Below are 20871 nucleotides of genomic sequence, written 5' to 3'. Positions count from 1 at the left end.
GGTCATGAAAAGGATGAAATAGGTGGCTGCATACTAGAAAAAGTGTACCATTGTGCAGTATTTAGAAATCTCTTAGCCTGTACACCGCCCATTGTTCTTGTTCTTCCCCTCTCATTTTCATTTTCTGCCCCTTGCCCCTTGTTTTTTCATGAGAGCCTTGTGGCGCAGTGGTTAAACTGCTGTACTGCAACTAAAACTGTGCTCATGACCTGGGGTTCAGTCCCAGGTAGCCGGCTCAAGGTTGACTCAGCCTTCTGTCCTTCCGAGGTCAGGAAAATGAGTACCCAGCTCGCTGGGGGGGGGCAATGTGTAGCTTGTATAATTAACTTGTAAACCACCCAGAGAGTGCTTGAAGCGCTATGGGGCAGTATATAAGCAGCACACTTTTTTTTTTGCTTTGTTACTAGTCTTTCTTTGTATCCACCTTGATGCTCATTCAGCTACTAAGTCTTCTTTGCCCAATTATGAGCCCAGAAGGCTTTCCCCCATCTGTTTTAATTATTTGAAGGATTAAGGGACCCTGAAGAGGGAAGGAGTACATAGAGATGGCTGCAAGCCTTCTGGAGAAATCAGTATCCCAGAGTTGACTGTCGCTTCCTCTCAGCCAGTAAGACATTAAACATCTAGCGACAACAGCCTACTAAGATTTTTTAGAAGACATAAATGAACCCATGTCATCACTATACAAATGAAGAAGAATGTGATAGCTGTAAAAAATTCAAAGAATTAATGTGAACTTTTGTTAATTAAAAAAAATCACTTCTTCAGGCATGTACTAGTAACTTATGGATAGTGCAGAAAAATTGAATATCCCAAAAATTCATAGCAGCTTGCCAGGCATCCTCTTAAGGTGAGTTCATAAGTGGTTGCAGCCACTATTTGAATCAGTTAGTTATTAACTGGATACAAATCTAAATGGCTAGCTAAACCTCTGTGTCCAGAAACATGGAGATGGAAAGCTGAAATTTTATGACTCCTCAGAATAGAGTATGTGGAAAAAAGAGACACGCCAAAGCTTCAACAGATGACAAGACTTAAACGTAATACTGTGAAACCTAGGCATTTGAAAATTGATATGGATACTACGGAGACTCTAGAGACATCAGTAGATTGCAAGTTTTGCAAACAAAAGGCACAATCTTCTGTCTTTGATATCGCCATTAGAAAGCATCTCAGACAAGAGGATCCCCTCCATTGAGAAGCAGCTGTTTGTTACATCAAACAGGGCTGTGTTAGAGGAGCCACTAGTATAATAATATGTAAGACAGCCTGTTTATCTTCTGATATAGTAGGAATTAAGAGTATAGTGTTATTGTTGTTGTTTTATTTATATCTCACATTTTTTCCAGTAAGCTCAAGATAGTGTACATGGCTTTCCTTTTCCTTAGTTCATTCTCAGGAAATTCTAAGAAACGATTACCAGTCCAAGGTACCCCTGTAAGTTTCATGGTTGGGTAGGGATATGAGCCCAAGTTGTCTTGTTGTTGTTGTTGTTTAGTCATTTAGTAATGTCCAACTCTTCGTGACCCCATGGACCAGAGCATGTCAGGCCCTCCTGTCTTCCACTGCCTCCCAGAGTTGGGTCAAATTCATGTTGGTAGCTTCTAACTCCTAGCTAATCTTTCTCACCTAGCTCTCACACTGGAGCATGTTACCTTCTAGATCAGTGGTTCTTAACCTTGGGTTACTCAGGTGTTTTTGGACTGCAACTCCCAGAAACCCCAGCCAGCACAGCTGGTGGTGAAGGCTTCTGGGAGTTGCAGTCTAAAAACACCTGAGTAACCCAAGGTTAAGGACCACTGTTCTAGATGATGGTTCATCATATAGCCTTCCATCAGTCCAGCTAGCATAGCTAATTATGAAACATAATGAGAATTGCAGTGAAACCAATCTGAAGGACTTCTGCATCCTTATGATATAATTAATAATTCCTGCCAATATTTCATTTAGATTTATATTTGCTTGATACTTTTACCTGAAATAGACACCTTTATATAGAAGCAGTTTGCATCCTGTGTTGAAATTTTCTGCTTTGCAGATGAATGGATCTTTCCTGATAAGGAAAGTTCTCAACTGGAGTCCAGCAATCAGTCACTAATGGATTGCAAAATGCGTTGTAGCTTTTCAACCTCCCCACTGAGTGATGACAAGCCCTGTGAAAACAGACAAACAGCTGAAGAACAGCAGGAGGATATTTTCACCTATTCCTCAAAACCAAGATCTGCTCCCCATGGGAAACCTCTGAATCTTTCACCAGAAAGCTGCAGCATTTCTTTGGATTTAAAAGAGGAGATTGGTGAAGTCTGCCGTGGAGCTCAAATGGAAGAAGACTTCTATGGAAATGAGAGCAGTGAAGAGGTAAATTATTTGAACCGCAGTTACAGATCAGCATGAATTAAAAAAACAAATCACCAAATTCATTCAAAAATTGCTAATTTGTCAATTCATCTTTATACAAATCAATGCCCCTGATGAATATGAATCAACAGATTTTAGAGATTTTTGATTTCTCAATTTGTTTGGCTATAAAACAACCCCTCAGGCACCTAGAGACACCAAAATTGCACAGAAGCTTCCTCTGCCTGTCCTCTACATTCCTTCCACGTTTGGTGAAGGTTGGGCTTCAGCTGTCTGGGCTATATACCCACAAAGAGCCCCCCTCAAGATAATTTCTCCCAGGCACCTAGAGACACCAAAATCATAGAGAAGCTTCTACTGACACTCCTCTATAATCCTTCCAAGTTTGGTGAAGATTGGGTTTCCCCAGGCTAGCTGCTAAAGGGCTCTTTCCTGAGGGGACCCTCTTTGTGAGTGTATAACTTGTCTGAAGCCCAATCTTCACCAAATCTGGAGGGATTGTAGCAGTCAGTAGAAGCTTCTCTGTGATTTTGCTGTCTAGGTGCCTGGAGGAAACTTTCCAGGATCAAATTTATGTTGGTAGCTTCGATGACACTGTCCAACCATCTCGTCCTCTGTTGTCTCCTTCTCCTCCTGCCTTCACACTTTCCCAGCATCAGGATCTTTTCCAGGGAGTCTTCTCTTATCAGATGGCCAAAGTATTGGAGCCTCAGCTTCAGGATCTGTCCTCCCAGTGAGCACTCAGGGTTGATTTCCTTTAGAACCTAACTGTTGATGCACCTATACCCAGGCCTTTTCTGCCACTGTTCACAGCTGAGCTTATTGATGTTCCACTTGGGGGTTCTGTGGCTCGGGTTGGTCTTTCCTTGTCATCCAACAAAGTCCAGTAATTGTCCTCTGTACCAGCTGTAAAGGTTTTTAAAGAGTTAGGATCTTGTTGCTCTACATTCTTAGGATCCACACATAGCAGTAACTCCTCCAGGGACAGACCGGCAATTCTGTTTACTGTACTCAGTGACAGATTGTGGTAGTCCATGTCAGGCTCTTATGTGGAGTTGTCCCTTCTCTGCCTCTGCAGGAGTTCGCTTTCTGCTACAGGAAGCTGTTGTGTTTTCATCAGGTAGCCTGTTATGACTATCATAAGCTCTCTGATGTAAAATAAGAAATCCCTGATTTCTGATAATTGGGTCTGGTTATGAGCGTAGGGGTCATCTCTTGTGGAGGTTTTGTTGTATAACCCTCTTGCTGGGATGGGCTGATCTGGAGTGTTCTGGGCTTTCTCCGCCTCAGTGGCTTCTACCAGGGCGTAATCTCTTCCAGTACTCCTTGGGCTTTTTGATGCATCCGACAGGGCTCTTCCACCTAGAAAAGCATCTGATAAGGGGCTTAAGTCTAGTGATCTCATACAACCAAAATCCGCATCCAGTTTACTAGATAGGCACATGGTGTCCAGCATCTGAGAATTGTTAGCAACACTGTCTGGCAAGTCAATTATGGGGCTACTTGACTTCCCAAGGTAGTCAGACTCCTTACGGTTTGCTCTATGAGTATGTTGCTCCCTGATATTAACAAAGTTGGTAATCTTAATTTGTTTCCAGTGTTTCTTTGTTGTGTCACCTCCCACCTTCTCAACTGCCCTAATGATTCCACCTGGGTTGTTATCGGGGGGGGGGGGGCATCCTTGCCAGGAGTTCTGAACAGCTCCTGACACAAGGATGTTGACACAACACCAGCTCCTGATTCTTTAAGTTCTGAAAATGGAACAATGTGCGGGAGCAGTTCATTTTGAACAGATTGCAGCACAGGGGTCATTAATGTGAAATCCAGAATATCCTCTGGTTCTTCCATGGGAGTAGTCATTACCTTCATAATAGTAGGGCCGGGAGTGCTGTGACAGAGTTCCTCCTAATGAAATCTTGGGGTCTAGGCATCAAATTCATAAAGGCAGTGAAAGGGGCCACTGTTCAATCTACTCAGTAACTTGAAGAGTTACCAAGGCAAAGATTCATGACCAAACTAAGTTGGAAACAGCGGCAACACCCCTCCAGGTCAGCAAAGCTCTCTTATCTTTCCTCTCTCCCCCTCCTTCCTTCGGGAAGCATCTGACAAAAGGCAGTGAGTCCTCTGCGATGCCCACACTGTCTGTTTCCTTCCCAAGGCCAGAATTTTTTTTAGTCCTAAGTTGTTTGCTGGTGTTAACGGCTCTTCTAGATAAGGACCTAGCTGATAATATCCACCAAATATCCACAAAGCTGCCCGGCCTTATCTGCACTCTACCTTCACGAGGGAGCAAAACTCCGACTGCAGGGAGTCTGTCGCCAACAGTAACAACTATGAAGCTTGTTTATAAGAGTAATTAAAAATTTTGAAGGTTAAAATAGATAAAAATAATGTAAATAGTAATATAATAGTGATTAAAATTAAAAAGGAGTGTAGCTCAGCACAAACATCCCTCTTCTCAAGGTGGAAGCTGGAAGTTGCTCAGCTTTCTCTGAATTCTATGCTTGTATGTATCTGAACATAATAAAAAGCATCTGATCCTTGGCAAGTCTGATAATTAGGTAAATACAGTCTTAGATGAACAACACATGACGTATTACACCGTATCATGATATATTTAACAAAAATAAAGCCAAAATGGAGAAGCCATTTTATGAAAAACTAAGTAAACTTTATGATTCAGTTGGTTGTAGAGCCATCCTTAGCAGCAATAACTTAATCATTTTCTGTACAACTTTATCAGTCTCTCTCATCGTTGTTGAGGAATTTTGAACCACTCTTCTTTACATAACTTCAGTTCATCGAGGTTTGTGGGCATTTATTTATATATAGATCTCTTAAGGTCCTGCCATTGCAACACCTTGATCCTTTTCTTTTTCAGCCATTCTGTTGTAGGTTTGCTGGTGTGCTTGGGATTATTGTCCTGTTGCATGACCCAGTGTCTACCAAGCTTTTGCTGTCAGACAGATGGCCTCACATTTGACTATAGAATATTTTGGAATACAGAGGAGTTCATGGTCAACCCTATGACTGCAAGGTGCTCAGGTCCTGTGGCTGCAAAATGAGCACACATCATCATCCCTTCACCACCATGCTTGACAGTTGGTATGAGGTGTTTGTGCTGATAATGCTCTGTTTGGTTTTCACCAAACGTAACACTATACAGTGGTGCCCCGTATAGCGAGGTTAATCCGTTCCGGATTAACCTTCGCTATACGAAAACATCGCTGTGCGGGGCAGGAAAACCTATTGGAACGCATTAAACTTAGTTTAATGCGTTCCAATAAGTGTGTAAACTTACCCCCTCCAGCGATGTTTTCGCTCCGGCGGCCATTTTGGAGCCGCCGATCAGCTGATCGGCGGCTCCAAAATGGCCGCCGGATGACCCGAAATGGCCCCTATCAGCGTTTTCGCGCCCTCCCCTTGCTTACGGAGGTCGCGAAAACGCTGCGGGGGGGGCATTTCGGGCCATCCGCAGCGTTTTCGCGACCTCCCTAAGCAAGGGGAGGGTGCGAAAACTCTGATAGGGGCCATTTCGGGTCATCCGGCGGCCATTTTGGAGCCGCCGATCAGCTGTTCGGCGGCTCCAAAATGGCCGCCGGAGCCCCAATCGTCGCAAAGCGAGTGCGGCGATTGGGGCTGATCCGTATAGCGATCCCCAAAAAGGGATCGCTATACGGATTTTTCGTTAAACGGTGCACTCGTTAAGCGAGGCACCACTGTACATTATGCCCAAACATCTCCTTTGGTCTCGTCTGTTCAAAGGACAAGATTCCAGAAATCTTGTGGTTTGTGAATATGCAGCTTTGCAAAACTAAGCCGTGCTGCCATATTCTTTTTTTAGAGAGAAGAGGCTTCCTCCTGGCAAACCATATTTGTTCAGTCTTTTTCTCATTATACTATCATGAACTTGAACATTTAGCATGGTAATTAGGCTTGTAGAGTCTCAAATTAGATCCCTGGGTTTTCTGAAATTTCTGTAAGCATTGCACAGATTGACCATGGGGTGAAATTGCTTGGACATCCATCCTGGGAAAATTGACAACAGTCTTGAATGTTTTCCACTTATGAATAATCTTCCTCACTGTAGAATGGATTTTAATTTGTTTGGAAATGGCCTTATAACCCTCCCCAGATTGATGGGCAGTAAGAATTGTTTCTCTACAATCATTGCTGATGTGTTTCCTCCTTGGCATTATGTTAACACACACCTGGATGCCCCAGACATAAAACTTTGGCTTTTATACAGGTGGTCACACTTGCTGATGATCAATTGCTCAAGGGCATTTGGTTAGTAGCAGCTACAGTGGATATAAAAAGTTTACACACCCCTGTTAAAATGGCAAGTGTCTGTGATATTAAAAAATGAGACAAAGATAAATCATTTCAGAACTTTTTCCACCTATGAACTGTACCTATGAACCTATGAACTGTACAACTCAGTTGAGTACAACTTGAGACCTATGAACTGTACAACTCAGTTGAACAACAAACTGAAATATTTTAGGTAGAGTGAAGGAAAAATAAAAAAACTGAAATAATATGATTTCAGATTTATAAGCAGTTATGCCCACCTTTCATTTGGAAAGAACCAATGTGAAAAGATACCTTCTGATGTCTGTGCCTGCTTCTAGATTTCATTGGTGCAGACAAGCATCATTTACAGGTTTTGCTTTCATCTAAGCCCACCTCTCTTGGGAAACCCATGGCAACACCATTGAGGAGACACTGAGTTGTCTCCCCCCACTATCTTTGTGCCAGAGTAACTTTAAGTTTCATTTGTCAAAAAATCACTCCTGGATGCCTGAGAAATAGGTTTAACTTTAACTTCTTCCTCTAGCAAGCGGAAACCTAGCCTTTTGCTTTCTAATCTATAAGTAAACAGGACTTTGAATGTTAGGAATTATTATTACAGATTTTCAGGAATATCAAATTTGGATTCCAGAACTATCTGGCTATGGCACTAGTCGGTGAATTCTGAATATTTAGGGGTCCAAATGCACATCTCTGAGTCATATCACTAGATAGCTGTGACAATTAACTATGAAGAGTTCTATAAAATCATTGACAGAAATCTTGTTGGTGTAACTGTGATGTCATCAGCAGGTGCAATTTTTCAGAAGTTAAACACTTACCTACTATTTCTGTCCCACGGTTACCATGTAATCAAATTCTTGTTGAGAAGCCATGGGACCTGCAGGGTGGGAGGAGGACATTTTTAATTACTGAAAATCAGTGTCATGGGGGAGATATTGCTAGTGGCAGTGGTTTTTGGTAATTAAGAACTTCCTCTTCCCATCCTGCTTCTCTCACAGCTTCCCAGTGATAAAAGACATTGCATAGGAGCTGTGGGGACAGATCTAGCAGGGGACAGATCTGATATGACAGTCCTGCTGATGACATCATAAATCTTCTACAGGCGTAGTTATACCAGCAGGATTTCAGCCAGTATATTAAACAGAGAGGCTTGGGTTAAATGGTTCTCAGTTTTTATATGTTAAAATACTATTGCATTATATCTTTTATTTCCTTGCCAATTGGTACTACCCCAATACTAAATGTACTGTATAAAGGAAGGGTTAATTTTGACTAATTCATGCCTGCTGTTTTAGGTTTGCATCATATATTACAAATAAAACTGCAATAACATGTTGGAAACATGATTGCCTTTTTTTGTAGAGGATGAGGGCCAGGAATAAACCCTTGACTTTTTATCCTTTAAAAAGCATGGGTGGCAGCTGTGTGCCTGTGATTAAGAGTTTTTAATCTTTGGCAATGTGAAAAATATTGTGCTTGAAGATTACTGAAGAGCCAGCAACAACTTAACTGAAAACATCAGCTGTCACTGTAAATTAGAAAAAATGAGCAGATTGTCATGTCAATCAACCATTGCATCAGATTGTTATGAGGATTGCTATGCATCTCTGCCTTATTGCTAACCCTGGCTCCTCTCTGTTTAATTACAGAAACAATTTCTCTTCATTTGAAGTACATTCCACTGACTAAAAAGTAGAACAGAGCTACACTACAGAAACAAATCTTTAAACTTCTTATAAAAAATACCACCCCATTTTCCTGAGGGAACAGTGTCATGATAGCTAAGCAGCTCTGACCTTCCTGTTTCTCTTGTTTATTTTTTCATATGATTCTAGGATTTCAGAGTTAAGTCTATTAAAAGTGACATAATGAATCCTGAACAGTCTTGGGCATCACTACCATATGGTATCGGTGTTTTGTACTCATCAGAATAAGAGTTTCCTATATCAGTTATTCTCTGGAAAGAAAAGGCCAAATACTAATTAGGGAAATAAAAACATTCATGATGGCACCATGATTTTTAACAGGTAATCTGCCACTCCATAATCTTTCCCAATTGGTGTTTACGTTGGAGTTTATTTCCTGCATAAAAATAAAGCCTCAGCATGTATGCATTATGGATTTTTCCCTATACATGAATAATCAGTTTTCTGAGCTTAAATCAATTGCAAGATTCATGTTTTTGTTCACACCAACAAACACTGTGCTCTGAGCAAAAGAACAGATATTAAGATAAAGGGAGTATGTGATCTTTCTGGGGTTTGCCCCTTCTGTGCAGAAAAATGTCAAATTCTGCACAGCTTAATTCCCTTTCTGGTGAATCCTGAATAGAAACGATAACATTCCTACACAGCTTGATGTTCCTTCTCTCTTTGCAGGAAAAAATGTGCAGGAAATATGCTGTTCTATACAGGAATTGTAACAACCCTCATGGTTTGCTGTTCTGCCCTTTGCATGTGAATTCGTCTTGGGGAAGATGCCATTCTGTGAAAGACCTGCACAGCTTGGCATTTCTTCTAGAAAAAAATGACAACAAACCTGTCAAAATATCCTGTGAGATTTCCTGGAGGACAGAGTGTCATGCTGAGAAATCTCACTGCAAAAAGAAAATAGCTGTTTGGTCCCATACCTCCTCAGTTTCTCTCTGAGAGAAAGAAAAGCAAAAGACATGGAGAAAAGGCCACATGGCAGGGAAAGTACCTGATGAATATGCAGACGTTGTCAGATGTTTTGGATATTAGGACAATGGAAATGAAGGAGGCAATCCAAGTTTGTTTGTTATTTTCATTTATATACCATTCTTCTGTCCAAAGAGAACCAGAGGCACACACAACACAGAAACAATATCTGTGTAGCACACATAACAATAAAATCCTTCACATAAACATGGCAATAAAACTTAGCAACAACCTTTATAGTTTTATCTTACATACATTGCTGTATAAAAGTGTTTGCCAAGTAAGTGGTAGAATTGGAATTCCTTGCATCCAAAGGCCTTCTGCCTTTTTCCCTCTCTTGAATCTTTGCAGGGATGTCATACTTCACAGGGACTTGAGAAAAGAATTCCAGAGCACGTGGGCAGCAACACAAAAATGTATTTTTTGAATCCATTCATGCCAAACAACTTTGATGGTTGGCACTTTTAGCAGAGCAGCTTCAGATTACTTCAATTAGTGTGGGGTAGAGGTGGCCCAAGAGGTATATGAGTCCCAGGCCTTGTAGGACTTTAAAGGTAATAACCAACACTTTGAATTGAACCCACTGACAAGCAATGCAGTTTATGCAACACATAAGTCATTGATAGCAACGGGAAACACCTCTTAAGAGCCTAGCTAATATGTACTGGTTGTAGCTTCTGATTTGTCTTTAGGCATAGTCCCAATTAGACTATAGTCAATCTCAAGATTGTAGCTGCATAGATCATCATGGCTACATCCACCTTCTCTAAATAAGGGGAAGATTTCTGGCCCAGGCTGACCAGGCCATGGCTCCCACACCTCCTGTTTCTCCTGGAGGAAAGTTGAGTCTAATACAACACAGAGATTCCTTACCTGATTTACAAGTGCATTTTCAGAGTGCCCAAAACACCTTTCACATCTCTCCTGTAAGGAAAGGCAGGTCAGCACTACAAGCATTCACAACTTTTGATAGGGTGTGTGCGCAAAGTATCTATCCTGGACATTAATACAATGAGGTGTCCTGCTTTCATAGACTCATAGAATTGCCGTAGGGTTGGAAGGGACCTTGGAGGTCTTCTAGTCCAACCCCCTGCCCAATGGTGTTTCTGCGCTCTGATTTCTTCCTGTATTACCTCCATCACTGCCTGAGTTTTCCCTAGTTTTTTCCAACTCTATCCTGGCCATACAAAACCTTCTGGTGTTTCAGTAAGAATGATATAAATGACTGCAAATGTGCTTAAGGCTTGCTAGTTAAATATTAATCTCATTCTTCCTATCTGCTTTTCTTCACCAATAACAGTTAGACAAAATCTTGTTATTTATACCCACCCAAACATAGCACAGAAGACAGAAGGGCCTGGTATGCTCTGGTCCATGGGGTCACGAAGAGTCAGACCCGACTTAATGACAGAACAACAACAAACAGTGCAAACTATGTAATTTTCAGAGGCAAATTAACTCAGATTAGTAAATTATCATTGTCATTATCTGTTGCATACTGAGTGGTGCAACACAGTGCACAACAAATGATATCTATGGTGATTTCTTTACTTGAGGCCATTTTTATCCAAGCATGCTGTCTGTGTTACAACAGCATAAAATAACTGTAGGCTTTGGCCATTGTATTTTGAGATTCTAGTTTCAGACTGAGAGTGTTCCTTCTAGTATTTTTCAACAAATTGCATTACTCTGGACTGCCAGAAAGAGAAACTAGTGGGTCCTAGATAAAATCAAACCTGAACTATCTCTGGAGGCAAAATTGCGGAAACTGTGGCTATCCTACTTTGGGCACATCATGAGAAGGCAGGATTCTCTGGAAAAGACAATAATTACATGCAAGGTGAAAGGCAACAGGAAAAGAGGAAAACAAAGATGAGGTGGATTAACTCCCTAAAGGAACCATAAGAACTGAGCAGGGCTGTTGAGAGGATATTTTGGAGAGCACTCATTCATAGAGGCAACTTGACATCACATAACAACAACTCCACAAGTAGTCCAAAATGTGATCCATTTCCCTATGTGGTCACATCCTAAATTTTGTTCTTTGAATTATTTCCACTTTTGCCAGAAAACTTTCAAGTGATGTATATCTCAACCTCTCTTCCATGTTTACATCTTTATTTTGTACATAGCTGCCTTGACAATAAAGAAGAGATCTATGTTGGGGTTGATGACTATTCCTTATTGCAGTGGCCTCAGTATACTTAGTTGCACTGACTCAAGGATTGCAGGGACCAAATTTTTTTCTGATACTGACATATTGTACTTTTTAAAATGTAAACAGTTGTCCAGTAAGATCAGTGTGGTTATGACCATCTCTCTCTCTCTCCGGACAGACAGGTCTGGCTTGGGTCTTGAGTTATCAAGATGAGGAGTATTTGGAAGAGGGAGAAAAATCAGCATAGCTAATGGAGAGAAGTGTAGGAGACCAACAAGAGCGCTTTTAAGATCAGTGTCAGGTGGAATGGCACACCCTGATCACTATAGAAGCTTATATATTGGGCTTGCTAACAAATATGAGCATTTAGGAAATATCTTCTTGTCTAGACCTTGCCATCCCCCGCCCAATCTTTTGCTTCACCTTTTCTTCCGCTTCATAGGTGCCAGATCTGACCAATTCTGATGGTGGTGATCTGTCTTATGATTGGGTCTGGATTCTCATCCTATTCTTATCCACAATTGATAAGTAAATTATTTATGTACTGTATTTAAAATATTTTTATCCAACCTTTCTCCTTAAAAGACCCCAAAAGATGGTCTACAACAATAGAAAGACAATATTTAAAAGTGAAAAATAGTGAGTATACAAATATTAAAAAAGAATTAAGCAAGTATTTTATTTTAAATGGTCAAAAAATCAATACTAAAACACATTTAAAAATGAGAGCACAACAATCCAGTTTAATAAATCCCATTAAAAATCTGTGCCATTTATGATCTCATACCATTGTGATGCCCTTGCATTCCTCCCCACCCCACCCCAGCTTACTGCTTCTTTTTTCATTCACATTTAGATGAATATGGTGTTCCTTTCTTCACAGAGCATGTTAGCTCTGGCTTTTCCTCATTAAAGATTTGGATACAAAAGGACTAGGTCCCATCTGCTCCATAGTGGGTAGCTCTCAAGAATGATCTTTTAAAATTGCACCTCAGAAAGAGCAATCAATTTTCTGTATCCAGAAATTATTGTCCAAATATCCATCTGCATGTTCTTTCAAGGAACGTGGTATGGCAATAGACGAGCCACCTCCTTAGGGAAATCAGTCTCTTCAGTGTACATATGCCATGCTACAGTTAATCAGACATACTATATTGAAGTTCTTGGCTCTGTTGCATGATTGAATAGCGGGTGTTTTTTTTTAAGTCCAAGAATGAGAGGTATATAGAAATTGAAATTTGTATCGGTAGGTAATGTGGGGATATAGGTAAAGGTCAGTTGGTTAAAATGTAATATTGCAATTTTTAGTACTCTTCTCAATTATGGTAGACTAATGTTAAAGTATTACCTCAACCGGTAAATGAAATTCTGAGGTTATGTGTGCACAGATGTAGAAAATAGAGATCCGTGTATTAATGAAATCAAGATTGAGGGGAAATGGAGGAGTATTGTAACACCACAGTGAATGTATCTCATATAAAATGGTGTGATAGTTGTGAGTGAAGTGGAGAGAGGTAGTTTAGGGGGAAAGTCAGTATTCTAAAAAAGCTGACGTGGACAAATGAGAAATGGGGGGGGATCAAGGAGTAAAAGAGAAAGTTCTCATTTATTTACTGCATTTTAAATCCTGCTCTTCCTCCAGAGAACTTAGGTGTGCTTTGTCCCCCTCCCCCAATTTTATCCTTATAACCATCTGAGGAGATAAGTTGTGCGCAGAGGTGGCACTGTTGCCTCTTAATACATGTCTTTGTGGGTCTACTCTAATTGGGTCTAACAATTGAATTTAGCTATCAGAGAGTGTGGTTACATTAGTGATATACTTTGGAATATGTAACAGTGTTGTTTAAATCGATTTAAGGTAGCGTGGCAGTCACAGGATATTTGAATAGCTATGTGCATTCTTTTCATTCATATCAAAAGGAGCTAGCACTTGCTTGCTCTGACTAGCTTGCTAGCCAGTAAGTGCTTAGCTAGTAGCAACTGCAGCATCAGGAGGATAAAATGGCACTGCCCCTCCATTCTCTTCTTTAGGGACAGAACTCAGAGTCTCTGTTGAAGGTTGGACCAAGCAGGTCCTTCTGTAGCCTCTCCCACTTGGAGGCTGGAGCAGTATGTACTGTGTCTTGAATGCAGATGGACTGCCAAAGCTTACCTCTGGGAAGCAAGGCTGCTCCGCCTCAGGCAGCAATAAAAAAACTATTGTCTCATGCACAGTTCTGAAAAAGAGGAAGAGAACTGTTGCAGTGCCACTAAATAGCTTACATGCAAGCCCTACGGAGAGCTGAGAGATCTGTTTTAATTTTTTTATTTTTAAAAATTCTATCTGTTACAGATTTTTTAAAACTACACAAACACAACAGCAGGGGCAAATAGCTGTGAGAGTCAGCCAGTGGGGGCGCTTCTTCAAAATTAACACCAACAGAGGTGTTCACATATAACAAATTGATGCAAAAGAATCAATTCCACATCCAAATTAAAATAAATGGCCTTCTGGTGGGAGAGTAAAAAATAGTTGCTGCTAAATTAATCTGCACTTCCACATATGTCATGTATTCACTCTTTTTACATCAATTAAAACAAGTCAACCCAATTTAAATATCACTGTTGTTGGAGTTTTTTTAGTATTATAACTGATGGGTCCTGATGGCAATTTTTAGAGTATCTATTTTAATTGGGTTTTTTTTGTTTTATCTTTTTATTGTATATTTTATTGTATTTTAATTGTTGTAAGCTGCCCAGAGACCTTTGGGTAGAGTGGGCAGCATATGTTAAATAAATAAATAACCACACTTAGTGCTTGGAACCTGACTAAGTGGGTGTCGCTCCCACGTGGCCCCTGCTTGTTTCACCAGACTAGGAGCTCATGCTACGTGCCCCTCAGCTGCCACCAGTTGATTACATCAACATTACCTATTATTAATAAGTGAGGTCCAGGCAGTTTTAAAAGAACCAAATACAGTGGTGCCTCGCATTACGACGTTAATTCGTTCCAGCGAAATTGCTGTAGAACGAAAACGTAATGCGAAATAAAAAAGCCCATGGAAATGCATTAAAACCCAATTAATGCGTTCCTATGGGCTTGAAACTCACCGTCCAGCGAAGATCCTCCATAGCGCGGCCATTTTCGCTGCCTGTGCAGCGAGGAATCCGTCCCAGAAAAGAGCAGGGAGCCATTTTTTTTACCCAGTGGCCATTTTGAAATCACCGATCAGCTGGCCAAAAATCGTCGTTTTGCGAGAATCGGTTCCCGAAGCAGGGAACCGATCATCGCAAAGCAAAATTCCCCCATTGAAACCATTGTAAAGCGATAGCTTTTGCGATCGCAAAAAGTTCATCGTAATGCAATTTCATCGTTAAACGGGGCGCTCATCTTGCGAGACACCACTGTAGAAATTGTTTATTGTTACAGATGTAGATACTTCAAGCAGTGTTAACTCTTAACAAACATCCTACTGCATCCACTCTCAACCACCACTTTCCTGCCCAAACTCCAAAACCTTCTCTAAACTCTCTCTCAAAACTCTGTATCTCCTAACTCTAACTCCCCCTTCTCCTGATAAGAATATACCTCATGTATCTCATGACTCTACCCCCCCAGCATTCCCATTGGTCTATGCAGATAGCATATGAATATTAATGACCTGGGCAGACACCACAGTGGGATTATTTATCCATTTTAAATTGGGATTAGATAAAAGAATCACAGACAGAACAAGTTGATGTTTCTATTGCGATCTTAAGCATTTTTATCGGTTGACCCACCTAAATGTCTCATACTTTAAATAATAGTCAGTGAAAAGGCGAAGTACTGCAACTGGGGCTGCAGTCTTAAACACTAGGCAGGACTCCTCACTGGACACCATGGGCTTCCTTCCAAGTAACATCCCTGAGACTATGCTTGAGACTGTGCTCAGATTGCACTTTGAGATGGAGAAAGAGAGTGTATCAGGGAGGCAGTCAAGTGGGTTTGTAGTTAACATTTTAATCTACACAGGTGCCTCGCAAGATGATTGCCCCGCGGGGCGAAAAACCCGCAAGACGATTGGTTTTCGCGATCCCTATGGTGCTTTGCAAGACGGTTTTTTCTATGACCATGCTTCGGAAGAATTTTTTTCCCCCCGAGACCAATGCTTCGCAAGATGAATAAATGACTATTTTTTCACAAGGCAACGATTTTCACAGAACAAATTAAAATCATCTTGCCAGGCACCACTGTATTTGTAAAGAAAGTTAATATATAGCAGTGGAAATTTACAACAGTCAAGAGTGTGTAGGAACTACTATCACTTGTGCTGATTGCAGGTTTCTGAATTTCTGAATTAAAAAGAAAACCTTATCTGAGCATGATTATTAAAAATTGAGAATTTTTCTCAGCTTAATAAGGTGAGATAAGAAAGACCTCTTGCCTGCACATGGGCATTATAGCGAACAGCCCTCACCTGTCTGTCACAGCTGAACAGTGGAGTAGGAGCCGATGAGAGGACTGAAGGTGGAGCCAAGTGGGGAGGAGGCTGGATATAAAGGCTGGTGTATGGAGTATGAGGAGAGATTCTGTGTGTGAGAGACAGTGTGAAACTTAGAAGTGAACTTAGAGTGAGTTAGAGATCTGTAAGAACTCTGAATGGAACAGAGTGTTAGTAGTAGTTTAAAGTTAAAGTAGAACTGATGCAAGTACAAGTGATTAGCAACCTGTGATTTGCTTATTAATTATTAATCATATGTCAGCTTCCCTGATATAATAAATCATTTAAGTTTTAAAAGCACACGTCTCTTTAATGAATGGTATTGAGACAGCAATACCTGGTGGCAGCGAAGAAAGAAGAAGAGCGAGAACCTCGTGAAGGCCTGGGGAAATAGGGGCTTCAGAGGAGATCGCCACAGGCATCAACAAACAAACCAGAAAAGCTTCAGTTAAATATAGTTTCCTTATGCCGTCAAGGTGGGAAATAATGGTTAACTGTTATGGAACAAGCCAAAATCTGACAACATAGATATCCTGATTTGTTTCCTGGTTGATGTAAAGGAGAGAACAAAGGCCCTATATGCACTGCTGAAAACTTGTTTTTATCTTATTAAACCAATATATGGTCATCTGAATGTGGACAGTGTCCTATAAAATAGAATATATTTCTTCACATTTCCAGGGTGTTTGGATTGCTGAAAGCTTTGCTCTTGTAGCTCCTAATAAACAATATCATTTCATTTCAGTATGGCTCACTATCTGAATGAATCATTTATTACAGAAATCATTCTGAAACTGAAATAGATTTGTTTTATCCCATAATAAATGATCATGTCACAGTTAGGACATCTTTACATTTGTTGGTATAAATAAGGCTGGAGCTTCATTAACACTACATCTCTGTTTTATGAGAAATAGAAATTCTCAATAGTAGACATTGTCAGTGTTTCCTGTTTCTGTTTTTCCCCCTTAAGTGTTTATTTTTCTTGTGCAATAATACTAATAATAATACTAATACTAATAATACTAATACTAATAATACTAATACTAATAATACTAATACTACTAATACCACTAATACTAATACTAATAATACTAATACTAATACTAATAATAATAATAATAATAATAATAATAATAATAATAATAATAATAATAATAATAATAATAATAATAATAATAATAATAATAATAATAATAATAATAATAATAAAGTTATCCCACCCTCAAGGCAGGATTTAGTCTGCTATTCCAGGAAAGCTGGATAACCCATAGTACTGGTAGATAATAGTTCATGCTTGAAGTAATATATTATTTTGTCATCTTTCCCTACTCTAGGACGATAGCTACAGTGAATTCATGCAGGAGGCTCAGAATAGCTCTTTTACATCAATTTCATCGGAACCTGTTATTTCCAAAGAGATTCCAGTCAGAATGACATCTCAAAGTCCTAAAAACTGGGAAGACAGAGGACAGGAAAAGCAAACCAACGAAGAAGCGCCAAGTACAGAAGATTCCACTGTGATGGCGGGAAAAGCAAAGAAAATTCATAAAAGTCTTCTGCCTACTTCTTGCTTGTCTCCAACAGGAAGCATACGTGACCCCTGTAAGGAAATGTCTGGGATTAGAAGTCCATTAAGAGCTTCCATAAGTAGAAAATCCCTCAAAGAAATTCCACAGGAGAATTCAGATCTGATATCCCAGACTTCTGTAAGTGTTTTGGGGAAAAATATAACAGCTTTCTATATAGTTTGGGGAAAAAGGTGACACTTCATGTTTTTTGGAGGGGGGGTTATGACTCACACATGTGGATTCTCCCCCTGAAAAGAGCCTCATTTGGAATATTGTAGTTGGAATATTGTAGAGCTTTGTATGCTCTTGGCAAGAATTTTGCCCCTACTCTCCTAATCGGCATATAGTTGCTCACCTAATAGATTCCTTTCAGTTATGCTAAAGAAAACATGATAGACCCATTGAAGAGATGGCTTTCGGGGTCTTTTTTATTATGTAAAAGTAGCGGAGTTATTTGGAGGCATTCTGTGTGGCTGATTAAAGCCAATACTGTATGTATTTGGAGCAAAAAGGAGAGAAAGGCCCTAGATTGTTGTAAAATCAAAAGCAAGGTTTAATTTTCAACTACTTACAAATAGTGTGCATATATAAAAATCCATGTAATTCAGCTCAGGTTCAGAAATGGACAGCATTGTAGTCCCCAGCTGCATGTGTTCTGTGAGGCTCTGTACATTCGGATGGGCATGAGTTACAAGAAGCTGGCCGGGCAGAGATTCTGAACACAGTAAATTGTGTTGGAATTGTATGCTATTGCTGAAATAGCCTAATACAACTGCTTCTCTGACAAGAACAAAGAAACTTATGATAGTATAGAAACAATTTTTTTAATGCTCATGTTTTTCATCTGTCATAGCTGATCAATCAACAATTGATACATCAACATTTCTGAAGGGGTGACTTGGGATTAGAACATTTGTGGCAATCCTTCTTGTAAAAATTCCTATTATATAAGTGCAATCTGTCCAATTGCAATTTGTCATTTGGTACAGTGATAGCAGTGAAGAAAAAACATAGGCAGAAGGACTAATCAGCCAATAATACATGCAGCTTGTAAAAAAACCCCAGGAAGTTTCTAAAGACTCAGGGTGTAAGTGTCTCGGAAAAGCTCCCTAAGCAATTGTAGAAGGGAAAGAATATTCTTAATATTTGTGGGCTTTCTGTAAGTTTCTCATTAGCAATTATAGGACCAGATTGCTAAAATGTATAGATCTGCTCCAACATAGCTGTTCTTAAATCCCTACATTAACTGATTTTTTCATTTTAGTTGTTACCTATTTGTAATCTATCAAAATCAATCCCTATCAACACTTTAAAAATTGGAGCTTTTTGAAGTGTGATTACTGCAGGAAGTTAAGTGGCCCAGCGAATATTCCATAAGAAATACATTGGCTGAAATCCTGTTACTTAGTGTAGAGAATTTCAGCTGGAGGAGTCCTATTGAATCAGTGGGGATTTGGTGAACAAGATCCTTAATAAATTCCATTGATTCAACAAGCCTAATCTAGTTGCTACTTACTGTGCTAAGCAGTAGGATTTCAGCCATTGTGTACAACTGCCTAGAATGGTCTTGTAGACCAGATGGGCGGGGTATAAATCAAATGAATCAAATAAATAAATAAAATAAAATAAAGGAAATGGTTGTTCTGGGTTTTTCAGGCTCTTTGGCTGTGTTCTGAAGGTTGTCCTTCCTGACGTTTCGCCAGTCTCTGTGGCCGGCATCTTCAGAGGACAGCAACCTGTGCTCTGGTGTAGTTGGCTTGGGAGTGCAGTATTTATGGCTGTGAGATAGGCTTTTGTCTTTTTCTGTAGATGGGTGATTAGTGTGTATTGTTGTGGGTGTATTGTGCTAAGGAGAAGAGATTAGCTGTTCCTGTGGTTGATGGGTGTCATTAGCTGGTCTTTTGTGTGTAGTGATCCCCTGTCCTTGTGGCTGGGTAGAGTTCGTTGACCTTTTGCACGTTGTATTTTTGAGAGCTGGGAGCCAAGTTTTGTTGAGCCTCATATTTTCCTCTTTTTTTGTTGAAACTGTGCTGGTGCTTGTGGATTTCAATGGCTTCCCTGTGCAGTCTGGCGTAATGATTGCTGGTGTTGTCCAGTATTTCAGTATTTTGAAATAGAATTTCAAGTCCAGTTTGCTTCAGGGCATGTTCAGCTACTGCAGATTTTTCTGGTTGTTTTAGTCTGCAGTGTCTCTCATGTTCTTTGATTCTGGTGCGGATGCTTCGTTTTGTGGTTCCAATATATACCTGGCCACAACTGCAAGGTATCCGGTACACTTGACAAAAACGAAGCCCGAAAAACCCAGAACAACCATTAGATCCTGGCCGTGAAAGCCTTCAAGGATAAAAGGAAGGAAAAGCCATCCACCATCTGACTGAATGCTGCCTTCTCACCTAATTAGGAATTTTTCTCCATCTCATATTTTGGAGGGAGACTCAGAGGAGTTGTTGCCATTTTCTGTACCACATGACTTGCTTGAGCCTCATGAGGGTATCTTCCCCTCAAGCATTACCATGTATATCTTAAGCAAAGACTGCTGGGGTTGTATCTGATGACTGTGTTGTCCATGGTCCATAACATGCTTAAAATTCTATATACACTAAAATATCCAGATTAAGTCAGCAACTCATTGATGGCATATTTTTCTCATGTGGCTCATTACTGAACAGGTTCATTTTTCTTAAAGTATAAGGAGTTGGTAGTGCAGTCAACAACATGAACCGTCGTTACTGCCAGTTTATATCAATGTCAGTTCTGAATGTTTTGTCTCTTTATCACACTGACAAAAGGAATGGACACAGCCCAGTTCCCTCTCATGAAATTTCACATCCCTTTCTGTAGTAAGCTTACAAAAAATACATGCTTAAGAGTAGGATGTGTGGAAAGCACTCCACTGTTACGGATTGTTTCTTGGGCTGATTCAGTGTCAGGGTTTTTTAATTCTGATTTTTCTGTCTGCTATACACTTCTATTTAAGTAATCTTCCAGTGTTTGGGGGAAATGTATGGATTAATTGTTTCATTAGAAATAGAGAGAGTTGAAGAATCCAGACAGAAAGAAGACACATTCATGCTAAAAACTGCTGGATAGCTCACTGGTTTACTTCTGCAAACAAACTTTTGAAGTTGGTGAATTACCAATGCAGTTTTCGTTTAGAGGGCTGAATTCCTGGAGAGAATATTGACAGATTTTCAATAGCAATCTTCAGGCAAACTCATAAGATTGTTAGTCTCTGCACTTCATAATGTCTCTGCAGTCATCCAGAAAAATAATAAATGATATGATTGAATGCTAAGAGTAAGGTAGTGTCATATACCAAATCCCCA

At 40.0% G+C, this 20871-nt stretch overlaps 1 protein-coding gene across 9 annotated transcripts in view; it reads left to right on the top strand.

The window, feature by feature from the left end:
- The window catches only part of CFAP20DC (CFAP20 domain containing), a 255404-nt gene that overhangs the window by 131119 nt on the left and 103414 nt on the right, over window positions 1–20871 (top strand). For 7 of the 9 annotated variants that reach the window (XM_078388811.1, XM_020795358.3, XM_072989319.2 and 4 more), the window contains 2 exons: window positions 2039–2358; window positions 17312–17683. In XM_078388811.1, coding sequence (XP_078244937.1) covers window positions 2039–2358; window positions 17312–17683 — 692 coding nt within the window. The remainder of the gene's footprint in view (window positions 1–2038; window positions 2359–17311; window positions 17684–20871) is intronic. The other 2 variants (XR_013542793.1, XR_013542794.1) reach the window with 1 other exon arrangement.

Source organism: Pogona vitticeps, chromosome 2, assembly GCF_051106095.1.
Source record: "Pogona vitticeps strain Pit_001003342236 chromosome 2, PviZW2.1, whole genome shotgun sequence".
Taxonomy (NCBI): Eukaryota; Metazoa; Chordata; class Lepidosauria; order Squamata; family Agamidae; genus Pogona; species Pogona vitticeps.
The sequence above is the reverse complement of the archived record's forward strand: the minus strand, read 5'-3'. Positions and strand labels throughout refer to the sequence as shown.